The sequence below is a fragment of the Platalea leucorodia genome (assembly GCF_965183815.1).
Source record: "Platalea leucorodia genome assembly, chromosome: 4".
NCBI lineage: Eukaryota > Metazoa > Chordata > Aves > Pelecaniformes > Threskiornithidae > Platalea > Platalea leucorodia.
In genome coordinates this window covers 41,740,441-41,752,663 of record NC_138826.1, presented here as the reverse complement: position 1 = coordinate 41,752,663, position 12,223 = coordinate 41,740,441, and the positions used below count along the sequence as shown (strand labels likewise).

Here is a 12,223-nt window from a genome sequence, read left to right as displayed (position 1 = left end):
TTCTCAAGCTATAAAAACTTCCTCGGTCTTGTAAATTTGCAGCATTTTAAAATCCAGTGAAACACAGACGTTATTTTTAAAAAACCTGAGCAATAATTACGCAAATTGGTTAGCAAATGTAAATCAGTAATTGAATTAATACACTTTTAAATTTTGAGATATAAACCTGACTGTTTGGGACAATGAGTATTAGTCATTTCTGGTTTATGGTATGGTCAGAAGGAGACCAGAGGCACCGGCACAGCTGCAGCACAGGAAACCCCGGCTGGCCCCAACGAAACAGCCGTTCCCTGTGCAAGCGGGGCGTCCCTGGGATGGGGCCCTGAACGGTGGGGGATCCCCATCCCTGGGGATGCCCTGACTTGCCCGGACATGGCCCCCAGTGACCTGCTGCAGCTGCCTCTAGCCTCAGCCTGGCCGTGAGTCCAGTGCACTCGTGTTTGGGTGACTAGCATCACAGCTCTGCCCCTCTGTTTCCACCCTGCAGGTTCCCTTCCAGCTCTGGTTTACCCAAGGACTGAGTCTGGAGAAATTCTTCACTGTTTCCAGGGTTCACTTCTCGACGGTGAACAGCCTGCTGCTGTCCTCGAAACACCTGTGGCAGTATAACCAGGTGTCCTTAGCCTGTGCGTTATTCCATCTCCCCAAGGCTTTGAAAAGCAACTTCTTCCCGAAGCTGTTCCTTCCCTTGCCACTGTGAACGAGCTGCCCTAGCTCTTTCCAGCCCTTTGATCTGTTAAGTCACATCTCTGTCACTTCTGGCTGGTGCCCACACCCTCGAAGCTGCCTGCCCTCCCTCTTCTTCCTTCTCCTGGGAGGGAAGTTGCTCAGCTGGGCTCATTGCCTTCCTTCATCCACTTTCCCCAGCATCCCCTGGCCAAGCTCCATGTGTCTGTGTATACTTAAAGCTGATGAAATTGTAATTTATCTTTGATTACTGCACTGCTGTTCAACATTCATCCCCAATGACCCCTAACACCTTCTGAAAGTTTATAGCTTGTGAAGACAGGTCCATAAAGCGATGTTAAGTCTTAAACTTTAGAGCCAACTGGACGGCTTGACTTTGGCAACGCTTAAAGTTGTGAAGGTTGTACCTGCTGAAGCGCTCCATGTAATAAACCATTTGCCTGAGCAAATTTAAACGCTCCAGTCCCTTCCCCTGCAGCAGCCCACGTGTGCTGCGGAGCAGAGGCAGGGTACGGGCTTAGGCAGCTCAGCGCCTGCAGCCCCCAGGCTGGGCAGTTCATCTCTATCTCAGATGCATTCCCGCAGTGCAGAGGTTTCTGCATGCTGAGCTTTGCCAGGGGAATTTGCTTGGGGAAATGAGTTGCCAAAGTAACATGGACAAAGAGTAGTGTTTTAGATGGGATATTACAGCTTCATATTTATTCGCTTGTTTATAGGACTTTTATATTCTTTCAAAGCACAGCAAGAATGTGTAACACACTGTGATGATTTATCATAGCTGTAAGAAGGGGGCCTGGTGGTGATGGACATCTCAAAACCCAGCTGTGCAGAGCCCTTACCTGGAAGAGGACGGGGGTGTTTCTGGACAAGATCTGTCCCCTCCGCCATGCGGTGTATATTTAGCAGCAGCTCTGTTCCCTGTCTGGGCTCTTGGGGTCTGTCAGGAGGAACTGGGACAAGCACTGCTGAAATCACTAACGTCGCTGTTCCGACTTGGCAGTAAAGAGCCCCCGAGATGGTTCCCGGATGCTGGCACCATGTGCCTGCACTGTTAAGCTCACGGCTTGAGGGGGAAGTTAGCACAGGCCAGGGAGCATTTCCAGTGGGGTGGGATGCGTGTGGTCCTCTGGCGCTGGCATCCTTTCCTCCAGGGCAGTCCTCCAGCCCGCCCCGCATCCCTGCTTAATCCCCTCCCTTCCCCTCCTTGACGCAGGCTTTGCCAAGCCACAGTGCCACGCCATGAAGTCTCCTGGTCCTGGGGGCTGCGAATGCTGGATAGAAGCTGTGGAAGAAGGGAAGGATGGAGGAGGACGGAGATGATGGTCTGTAGGAGACTCGCAGAACTGGGGGAGTTCTGCCAGTGGTCAACGCAAAACCTTTGAATGGTATGAAAAGCCAGGATGAAAGCCAGCGCCCCACTGCAGCCCAGGGCGGCCGCCCTGCCAGGCTGCTCTGGAGGTTTGCCATGGAGCCCTGCGCACCCAGGAGGAGCCCTGGGCCCCAGGGGAGCAGCCTGGTCTGGAGGAAGGCAGAGTGAGCCTGGGCAGGGTCCTTTGCACGCTGTGGCTTTCGGAGCCGGCCAGCTGGGCAGCACACACAGACTCCACATCTGAAGCCCTGGGAAGAGATGAGAGCCATCAGTTCCTCAGGTGGGACATGCTCAGGGTGAAGCAAGAAGAAATGACCTTGAAGAGCAGCTCTTGCAACTGCTGCTCTCTGGTTTTCTCTGGAGCACGTTGTACGGGGTTCTTCTTCCATAGAAAGCATGTATGTGTGCTGCAGAAGCCTGTTGAAGCAGTAGCATACCGACAGCATTCTCCATGCTAAACCATACTGGGTCTTTGTCACAGACCGGCGGTATAACAAATGGGAACCCTACTGTGCCATGACTTACATGGAGGCAGCTTTGCCAAGGGAGGGTGACAGCAGAGGTTGAGTGGTCTTTGACCCAACAATTAGAGGAGTTTCTGAGGTCCATGGAGAGGAGTCGATCTTTCTTGGAAAGATCTAGGTGCAGGGGCGAGGTGGAAGGCAGCTGTGTCCCCTCAACGCCTTCTCAGAGGGGGCATTGGACTGGAGAGGGAAAGGGAAGCTTCTTCAAAGCCCATCGTGCTCAGCCAGTCCTACCCTCCTGGGCAGGCCTGTCCTCTGGCTTCCTCTGTCAGGTAGCTCCACCACCCCCCCCCCCTAGTGTCAGCTGCCTTATTTCTCCTCCTTTCCTCTCCCCAGCTTTCATGGGTTAATCAGTGTTTCTGCCCCCCACATTTCTCTGTTCCCCAGCATATTTGTGTTAAAATTTGTGAGGGTTTTTCTTGGGGGCACTTCAGGGTTTATTTCTGATGGGATTTGAGATGGAATCTGACTTGTGATCCTCTGGCATGCTGGTGATTAGGTAAGGCTGGTGTGGGTGTGGAGGTCATGGTGGGGTGGGGGAGATCAGCCAGGAACCTCAGTTAGGAGAGCACTCTGTACATGAGGTCACCGTTTCATGGGAGGGGGCAGAAATCAGCCTCTGGACTCAGTCGTCTTCATGACATGCAGAGAAATAGAGTGGAAAGACATCACAGAAAAAATACACAACTAGGGAAACAACAGGATGGGGCAGATACCTATGGGTATCTGCCTGGTGGGTTTTCAGGTGAGAGATTGTGCCTGCAGGCCATGCATCGTCCCATAGAAGGCACCTGTCTGTGAAGAGTGGACTCAATATCCTTGGTGAACCTTCTCTGGTGGTTCACCAAGGCTTCTGAGACATAGTAGGCTTCATGACTTACTTATTAAGCCTCTCAGAGGACACTGAATAGGGACGTGAATTGTGTCCCTGCACATTTTGGGAGGCTACATGGAAATGCCAGTAAACTTGCACAGCTGAAATGGTCACCCATCAGTTGGTAAGAGCTGGGGTGACACCAGCCCTCCTCTCCACCAGGACTGGCTCAGGAATGACACTCTCCCCTGCTCATTGTCCTCTGCATGTAAATAGACGCCAAACACAGGCAGCCTTGATGCTGTTTGAGAAGGAAGTATGCCAGTAGCAGTGGTGGGAATGGACCTTGATGCAGACTGGTGGTATGTAGGCTTTACAGGTTTAGTGGCAGTTGTCGCAAGGACTTCTCAGCATGACAGAATGTGCTCTCAAACATGCATCCTGCTGGAAAACGCTCTGCCAGTGCTGCTGGACCCCTTGCCCCTGTCTGGCACTGCATGAATCAGGAGTGCCTGCGTCATGTCACCATGCACGGAGGTTTGATTTGTAGCTCTGGTTCCTAGAGTTTCGCCTCGGCACAGCAGCAAATGTTGGTTCCTGGGGAGAGAGCGTGTGCTGGTGAAGTGAGTGTGTGATGAACTGATCCTGGTTGCAAGTTCTGAGGAGCAGCATTAGCCATGACAGCAAGGTCAGTCACACCAGTGTTCTTTGAAGCACATTAGCTGGAGTTGCATGGAGGTGCCTGTGGCATGGATAAGGTATGCAGAATTGCCCAGTCCCACCAACTACCTCTGGAGGCACAAAGGTGGGGGTCTCCAGCCTAACACTGCTCCCAGCAGGTCCAGTGCCGCAGCTGCAGCAAGTTGTTCGGGGCTGTGTCCGGGTGAGTCAGGGCAGTCCCTGGAAATGGAGACACCCCCCTTTAGTCGACCATGTTAGTGACCCTGCACAGGACTTTATCCAGTTTGTTGTTGTCTCCCTTGTACTGGGGGGCATGACAAACTGCACAGTGTGTCCAGATGTGGCCTCACTTGACGGGAATACCTTCCCTTGACCTGCTGGATGCTCTCACACCAGGCTGGTTGGCCTTCATTGCTGTGACTCGTGGCCAGCTTGGTGTGCACAATTCTGCAGATGACTCTCGCCTGCGGAGCCTTGTGTGGAGAGGTGCCCCCTCCAGCCCATCCCAGCCCGCCCCACTCATGGGGCTGGTCTGTCTTGGGGCAGGACTTCTGCTGAAGTCCTTCTGAAGATACCACTCAACACCTGGCCTGCTGCCTGTGGGAAGTGCCGTGGTGGATATAGCCATTAGCTGCTCCTTTCTTCATACAAGATGTTCATCCCTTTGGCTGAATTTTGCATAAAATGAAGCACCTCGATTGTTGTTCTTTTGCCTCTCAATATCAAATTTCCAAACAAGCCCAAGAGAGCGCGCAGTTTCACATACAAGCGGGAGACCACTGTGATTTTGTCTTTGCATGTCCTGGTCCAGCTCACAGAAGCGTTGGCCATCAATTCGGTACTAGGAAGAGAGACATGGCACCTAACTCCATGATTAGTCAAACTGTTGTATTTCTCTTTGGCATGAAATAAAATGGTATTTGAATGCACAGTGGGGCTAATGCTACTTCGTGCAGCTTTTTTTGAAGATTATAAAATCGAGGCAAAAAGCAGATCTTACTGTAATTAGAAGATAGAAGAGTTAATCATAGGGAGGAATGGATTTCTATTTGCTCTGCTTTAAAATACCTTCAGCTGAAGGAGCTGAACTTCACTATGAACGCTTTGTGTGCTGGAGTGCAGAGTTTTCTTCATCCATTTCAATTGCAGCACAGAAGTTGCAGGGCTATTTTCCCCAGAGATTCAAGAGTCCCTGTGTTCGTTTTGTTGATATGTGAAGTCATTTGGATTTTTGCAGAGTCATGCAATCGAGGCAACCCAAACCTCTTATTCCTGTTTATTCACCCTTTGAGAAAAGATTTGGAAAAAAGTCACCAGTCATTGAAGCTTCAAGTCAGAGGCAACTAGCAGAGATAAACCACTAACAGATGGGGGAGGGTTGCGTGTGAAGGACGTACTCTACATAATGTGCCATTAAAACTTCATGAAGAGGTGTCCCAGAAAAAATGTTACAAAGCACTAGACTTAATATTAAATTTTAAGTTTTTTTAAGTCATTAAAATATTAAGTTTTAGCAGTCTGGTCATTTTCAGGAAGGAATAATCAGCTTAACCACAGCATTCGCACATTTAATGTTCTGAGAGAAGAAGGATTGTCTGATTTTTCTTTTTTTTTTTCCCCAACAGTAATTAATGAAAGTCAAAAGCAGCAACTGGAATCTGCTAGCTACTCTTCCCGCTATGCTCTGGGACTTTTTTATGAAGCCGGTACACGGATTGATGTCCCCTGGGCTGCACAGTACATCACCGATAATCCCTGCATACGCTTCATCTCCATCGATAATAAGAAACGCAATATAGGTCAGTGCTCCCATTATTTCACTTAAACACAGTGACAATAGAGGGTGTAGATCATGAAAAATGCTGTTTAATTGAGTGTTGCTATTCTGAACAGAGCAAGTATTTAACTCCAAGCCGCAGCGGATAGCATTTAATGTCACATTTGGCCTGTAATAAAATACACAATGAAAGCGGGAAGGTCCTCAGAAAATCACAACCCAGCACATGGTTTACGTTACTGCGTTTATGAAACCAGTGTCAGGGGATTTGAGACATCAAAATGTTGCTATTCCAAGAAAGAGCTGGAGTTCCTTTGTTTAAACATTGATTCATACACATGCCATCTCCCATCCTCCATTACTTTGCAACTCCTGTTCTTTCCACTAAGCATGCTTGGAAGTAGTAATGAGTTATATAATTAAGGCTGTTCAGTGTAATTCAGAGTTAGCCAGTGTGCTTTTATAATCACGGAAAATCCTTGAAATGGCTGCACATAGTATGGCTGCTCAGTAAAGCTTGGAGAACATCCCACAAGGCAGACACTTCTCATCTCTTTCTGGAAGATGGCAGTAAAGTAAGTATATGTTTTATTTATTAAATGTATTTCATATACCAAGAGTGTGTTGGCATAGAATAGCTCAAGAAAAAACGCTGGCATTTGAGCTTCACAAAGTTCGTTAGAAGCTGAAAACACTTCCCAGTTCTGCTACTTGCTCACATTGTGACAATGACCAGGTTTAACCACATCCATGAAGTGGGGGTAAAAACCTACCCACCTTTGTGGTGACCTACAAAGCACTGTGACTCACTGTCACAGAATAAGGAAGGTTTTCCAGCTGCTGCCTAATTCATAATTATTAGGTATTACCAAATTCACTGCACTAAAGCATGTTCAGATTTAGACCTGGGAGACTTCTGTTTCTAGTCTTCCTCGCTCAGTCAGGATTCATTGTTTCTTGCCTGCAGACTGCAGACATCAGTGATGTTAGTACCTGCTGGGCAGGGCATTGGAAACCTTGCCCATCACCCTTACATCTACATGCTATCACCATGCTAGAAAACAGCCATAAGGTTGTGCATGCCTTTGCTCACCGTAAACATGCAATTTAATGTAATAAGCGATCATGAGCGAGTGTCACAGTGTAACAGTGGTGCTGGTGGCCAGAACCTCTGAAGATCTCTGCTCCAGCTCCGACTCACAGCAGGCTGTGCTAACACAAGGTTGGGGCAGCCATGCCTTGTCTAGCTGAGGTTTTAAAAAAAAACAGGATCGAGATGCCCCACATTGCTGGTGACCTGTCCCAGGGCTGCACCTCCGTTGGGGAAAGAAGTGTTCATCTGCAATCTGAACTTCCCACAGCTCAGCCTGTGGGTATTGCCTCCTGTTCCATTGTCTGCCTCTACCAATTAGAGTCATGGTCATTCAGGTTGGAAGGGACCACTGGAGGTCATCTGGTCCTACCCCCACGCAAGGTTTGAAGTTAGATCCAGCTGCGAAGTTAGATCATGTTGGTCAAGACCCTGATGTGACGTGATTTGCCACCTTTGCGCTGCTGGCTTATATTCAATGGTGGATCTACCATAACCAGCAGAATCTTTTCAGAAAGGTCTGTTGCTCAGCCAGACTGATGCATGGTGTAATCCTGTGTCATTTGCACTCCTCCTTGTTGTGGTGATAGTACAGTTCAAGTCAGCTCTTCCAAATATGCCCCTCTTTGTACCAAAGCCAGCTGGGTAGCAATGGCTCTTGAAGTGCCTCCAGAAACAGCAGTTTGTGCTGGGAGCAAAGGAGTTGGAGAGATGAATCAACTCACCACTGTGGAAGCCCAATTTTGTTATTTCTCCTAAGAATTTACCATGTTGGTCTGAAAAGAGGGAAAATAAAACAAAAGAATGGCTGAACTGGCCAAAACAAAGGTACATCCACCCTGATATGCTTCTTCCAGCAGGGACCCATAATGAATGTGTAAAAAAAGAGTGTAAGGAAAGCCAAATACAGAGTGATTTTTTTTTTTCTGGCATTGTCTCCTTGTTACTGACAATGTGCAGCTGGAGATTTTCTTGCATCTAAGATAATATCGCCATCGTTGTGTTTAACGGTAAGTACTTGATAGTTAATAGCACCTACTGGTATTGTCTGTCCCAGCTGCCTGATTCTAGCTGTGCAGAATCAGCCCGAGGAAGAAATTCACCCATCCTTTCCTCACCTGCTTGCCTATGTGGTCTCAAAGCGCCAGCACAGAGAACAACAAATATGGAATTATAATGGAATTACCAAATAGCTAAGTACAGTGTCTTTGCTGTCTCCAAATGCAATTTAACCAAATAGAAAGCATATTATTTGGGGCATGTTATTAACAAATACATAGAAATTACCAGAACATTAGTGTTGACACCTCCCTTTCTCACTGAAATTTCCCTCCTATCGTAGGAGCGATCTGTTTATATGAGCGAATTTTTCCAAGAAGAACAAATTGTATACCTTCATAGGGCTGAAACAAGCTGGGGTCCAGCAACTGAGGATGATTTCTGTCTGGTAGGGCCCTCCTTGTGACATAAACAGTCAACCAGCCGCCTTGACTGCACTGTCTTTCCTGGTGAACTTGCATTTTGCAGATTTGCACTTTGTTCCAGGAAACGTAGTACTAGGGAGAGAGCAGTACGTGTTACCTCTGGGGCAGTATTTCTGGCTGCGAGCGCTCGAGCTGAGCACAGGAGAGTTGGAAAGCATGCCTGTACCGTTTTCAGTAATGCTGATGTACAGAAGTATAAAAATCAAAAGTGGTTACCAAGTGATTCACTTTTCTTCAAACACATGCACAGCTCTGCTGATAATAGACACACACACAGACATAGATACATACACGGACATGTTGTGGTTTAACCTGGCAGGCACCTAAACACCACACAACTGTTTGCTCACTCCCCCTGCAGTGGGATGGGGGAGAGAATCGGGGGAAAAAAAAAAGAAAAAGGTAAAACTTGGGAGTTGAAGTAAATACAATTTAATAGGCCAGAAAAGAGAGGGAAAATAATAATATGATAAAAGAATATACAAAACAAGTGATGCACAGTGCAGTTGCTCACCACACGCTGACTGATGCCCAGCCAGTTCCCAAGCAGCAGATCCCCAGCCAGCTTTTCCCCTAGTTTATATACTGAGCATGATGTCATATGGTATGGAATAGCCCTTTGGTCAGCTGGGATGAGCTGTCCTGGCTATGTCCCCTCCCACCTTCTTGTGCAACCCCAGCCTACTCACTGGTGCGGTGGTGTGGGAAGCAGAAAAGGCCTTGACTCTGTGTAAGCACTGCTCAGCAGTAATGAAAACATCCCTGTGTTATCAGCATTATTCTCATCCTAAATCCAAAACACAGCACTATACCAGCTACTAGAAAGAAAATTAACTCTATCCCAGCCAAAACCAGGACAATATCCACCCCTTATTCTATACCATCTACATCATGCCCAGGTCCCACACTTTCCAATACATCCCAATTATCACCACCACCTTTCCTGTATTTTGATATATACACACAGATATTCTCTTAGTCTATGAGCCATCCCTCTAAAATGTCCATTGAGTTCATTTAGTCCATGACTTTGGGCTCCATCTGTCATAACAGTCCTTCAGGGCAGGAGAGATGGTGTGCGATGTTGGACTGTTGCATGCTGAAGCCAGTTCTGATTTCATCACTGCTGCACTTGTCTGGTTCTATCATCACTGCACTTTGCTCGGTTTCATCAAAATTCATTCTTCATTAATCTAGGTGATTCTTACTGTAATACTGTTGATATGGCATATAGTGACCATAGTAGTGATGACATACAGTATTATATAGCAATTAACATTATACAATTCAAATCATTGGCTGTTCTCACCCAAAATCAAATCTGTTTGAGATACACATCGGAATTCCCCATCCTTCCGCATTACCCACCAAATGCACCTAGGTCCTTGAGCAAAAGCAATCCCATGGATGGGTTTGCCTTTGCCCAAAGCAGGAATAACCCAGACTGTCTTCCCCAGCATATTTTTTACGTGCACTACAGGGACTTTTTCCCCCTCTACAGTACGTGAAAGTTTTGATTGGGCAGGGCCAGCTTGATTGGCAGATTTCCTGGAGCTGACTAACCAGGTGTCCTTTGCTAAATGTGTATCCCAGTGTTTGAATGTCCCACCACCCATTGCTCTCAGTGTAGTCTTTAACAGTCCATTGTATCGTTCGATTTTCCTGGAGTCTGTTGCATGATGGGGGATGTGATATACTCACTCAATGCCATGCTCTTTGGCCCAGGTGTCTATGAGGTTGTTTCAGAAATGAGTTCCGTTGTCTGACTCAATTCTTTCTAGGGTGCCATGTTGCCATAGGACTTGCTTTTCAAGGCCCAGGATAGTGTTCTGGGCGGTGGCATGGGGCACGGGATGTTTCCAGCCAGCTAGTGGTTGCTTCCACCATCATAAGCACATGGCGCTTGCCTTGGTGGGTTTGTGGTAGTGTGATATAATCAATCTGCCAGGCCTCCCCATATTGATATTTCAGCCATCGTCCTCCATACCGGAGACGTTTTAACCACTTGGCTTGCTTGATTGTAAAGCATGTTTCACATTCATGGATAACCTGTGCAATAGTGTCCATGGTCAAGTCCACCCCTCGATCAGGAGCCCATCTGTATGTTGCATCTCTTCCTTCATGGCCTGAGGTGTCATGGGGCCACCGAGCTGTAAATAATTCACCCTTATGTTGCCAGTCCAGATCCACCTGAGCCACTTCAATCTTAGCAGCCTGATCCACCTGCTCGTTGTTTCAGTGTTCTTCAGTGGCCCGACCCTTGGGTATGTATGTGGGCATCTACATGACATACTGTTACAACCAGGTTCTCCACCCAAGCAGCAATATCTCGCCATAATGTAGCAGCCCAGATGGGTTTGCCTCTGCGCTGCCAGTTGCTCTGCTTCCACTGCTGGAACTGCCCCCACAGGGCATTTCCCACCATCCATGAGCCAGTATAGAGATAAAGTACTGGCCAGTTTTCTTGTTCAGCAGTATCCAAAGCCAGCTGGATGGCTTTCACCTCTGCAAACTGGCTCAATTCACCTTCTCCTTCAGCAGTTTCTGCGACTTGTTGTATAGGACGCCATACAGCAGCCTTCTACCTCCAGTGCTTTCCCACAAGACAACAGGACCCATCAGTGAACAGGACATATTGCTTCTCATTTTCTGGCAGTTTATTATACAGTGGGGCCTCTTCAGCATGCGTCACCACCTCCTCTGGCAATATTCTGAAATCTTTGCCTTCTGGCCAGTCCATGATCACTTCCAAGATTCCTGGGTGACTGGGGTTTCCTATTTGAGCCCATTGTGTGATTAGCGTGACCCACTTACTCCACATAGCATCAGTTGCATGACGTGTAAAGGGGACCCTTCCTTTGAACATCCAGCCCAGCACTGGCAGTTGGGGTGCCAAGAGGAGCTATGCTTCAGTACCAACCGCTTCCGAAACAACTCGAACACCTTCATGTGCTGCCAGTATCGCTTTTTCAGTTGGAGTATAGTGCGCCTTGGAGCCTCTGTATCCTTGGCTCCAAAACCCTAAGGGTCAGCCTCAAGTCTCCCCTGGTGCTTTCTGCCAGAGGCTCCAGGTAGGGCCGTTCTCCCTGGCTGCAGTGTTGACCACATTTTTTACATCTTGTCCTGCCCAGACTGGCCCAAGGGCTACTGCATGAACTGTCTCCTGTTTAATTTGTTCAAAGGCTCGTCGTTGCTCAGGGCCCCATTTGAAATCGTTCTTCTTCCAGCCACTGTTCATAAACTTGCATCTCTGTCTGCAGAGGTAATACGCTTGAATGTTACATAAGGAAGAGCCTACAAGAAGTGTATGTTGAATTCCCTGTGCGGTATGTATGAATATTAAATATTTGTGTGATTGGCTGCCTTAAACACCCCATCAATATTTATAACTGGTCGGGGGGACAGTGGGAATTATTCAGTATAAATTATTTCAAGCCTCATTTCTGTAATACCGCAATCTTTGCATCTCTGCATTCTGGAGGACTAAAGATAGATGACACATAAAAATGGAAGTGGTTCCCTTCTTTCGCTTCAGGATTGTGAGGTTATATAATTTAAAGGGAAGATTCATCTTACACGTTTTCAGGATCAGTGTAATTCTTGATTATCCTTTTTAATTTTAAAATACAGATTCCTTTATCTTCTCAGTACCGAAATAAGAATTTTTAGGAAGATGGAAGAGTTAAACAGTTATTTAGGTTTTTGCCTCATTACATGGCCAATTGCTTCGTAATCCCCTGCCTGCCCTGCCTGCCTCTTAGAAAACTAATCAGAAACTGTCTGTAAGGCTAATGAAA

The 12,223-nt window shown here is 47.3% G+C and overlaps 1 protein-coding gene across 1 annotated transcript in view; it reads left to right on the top strand.

Moving 5' to 3' along the window:
• The window catches only part of RNLS (renalase, FAD dependent amine oxidase), a gene marked incomplete at its 5' end in the record, with an annotated part of 78,705 nt that overhangs the window by 53,564 nt on the left and 12,918 nt on the right, over positions 1-12,223 (top strand). The window contains one exon of the mRNA XM_082309147.1: positions 5,701-5,874. Within this exon, the coding sequence (XP_082165273.1) occupies positions 5,701-5,874 (174 nt within the window). The remainder of the gene's footprint in view (positions 1-5,700; positions 5,875-12,223) is intronic.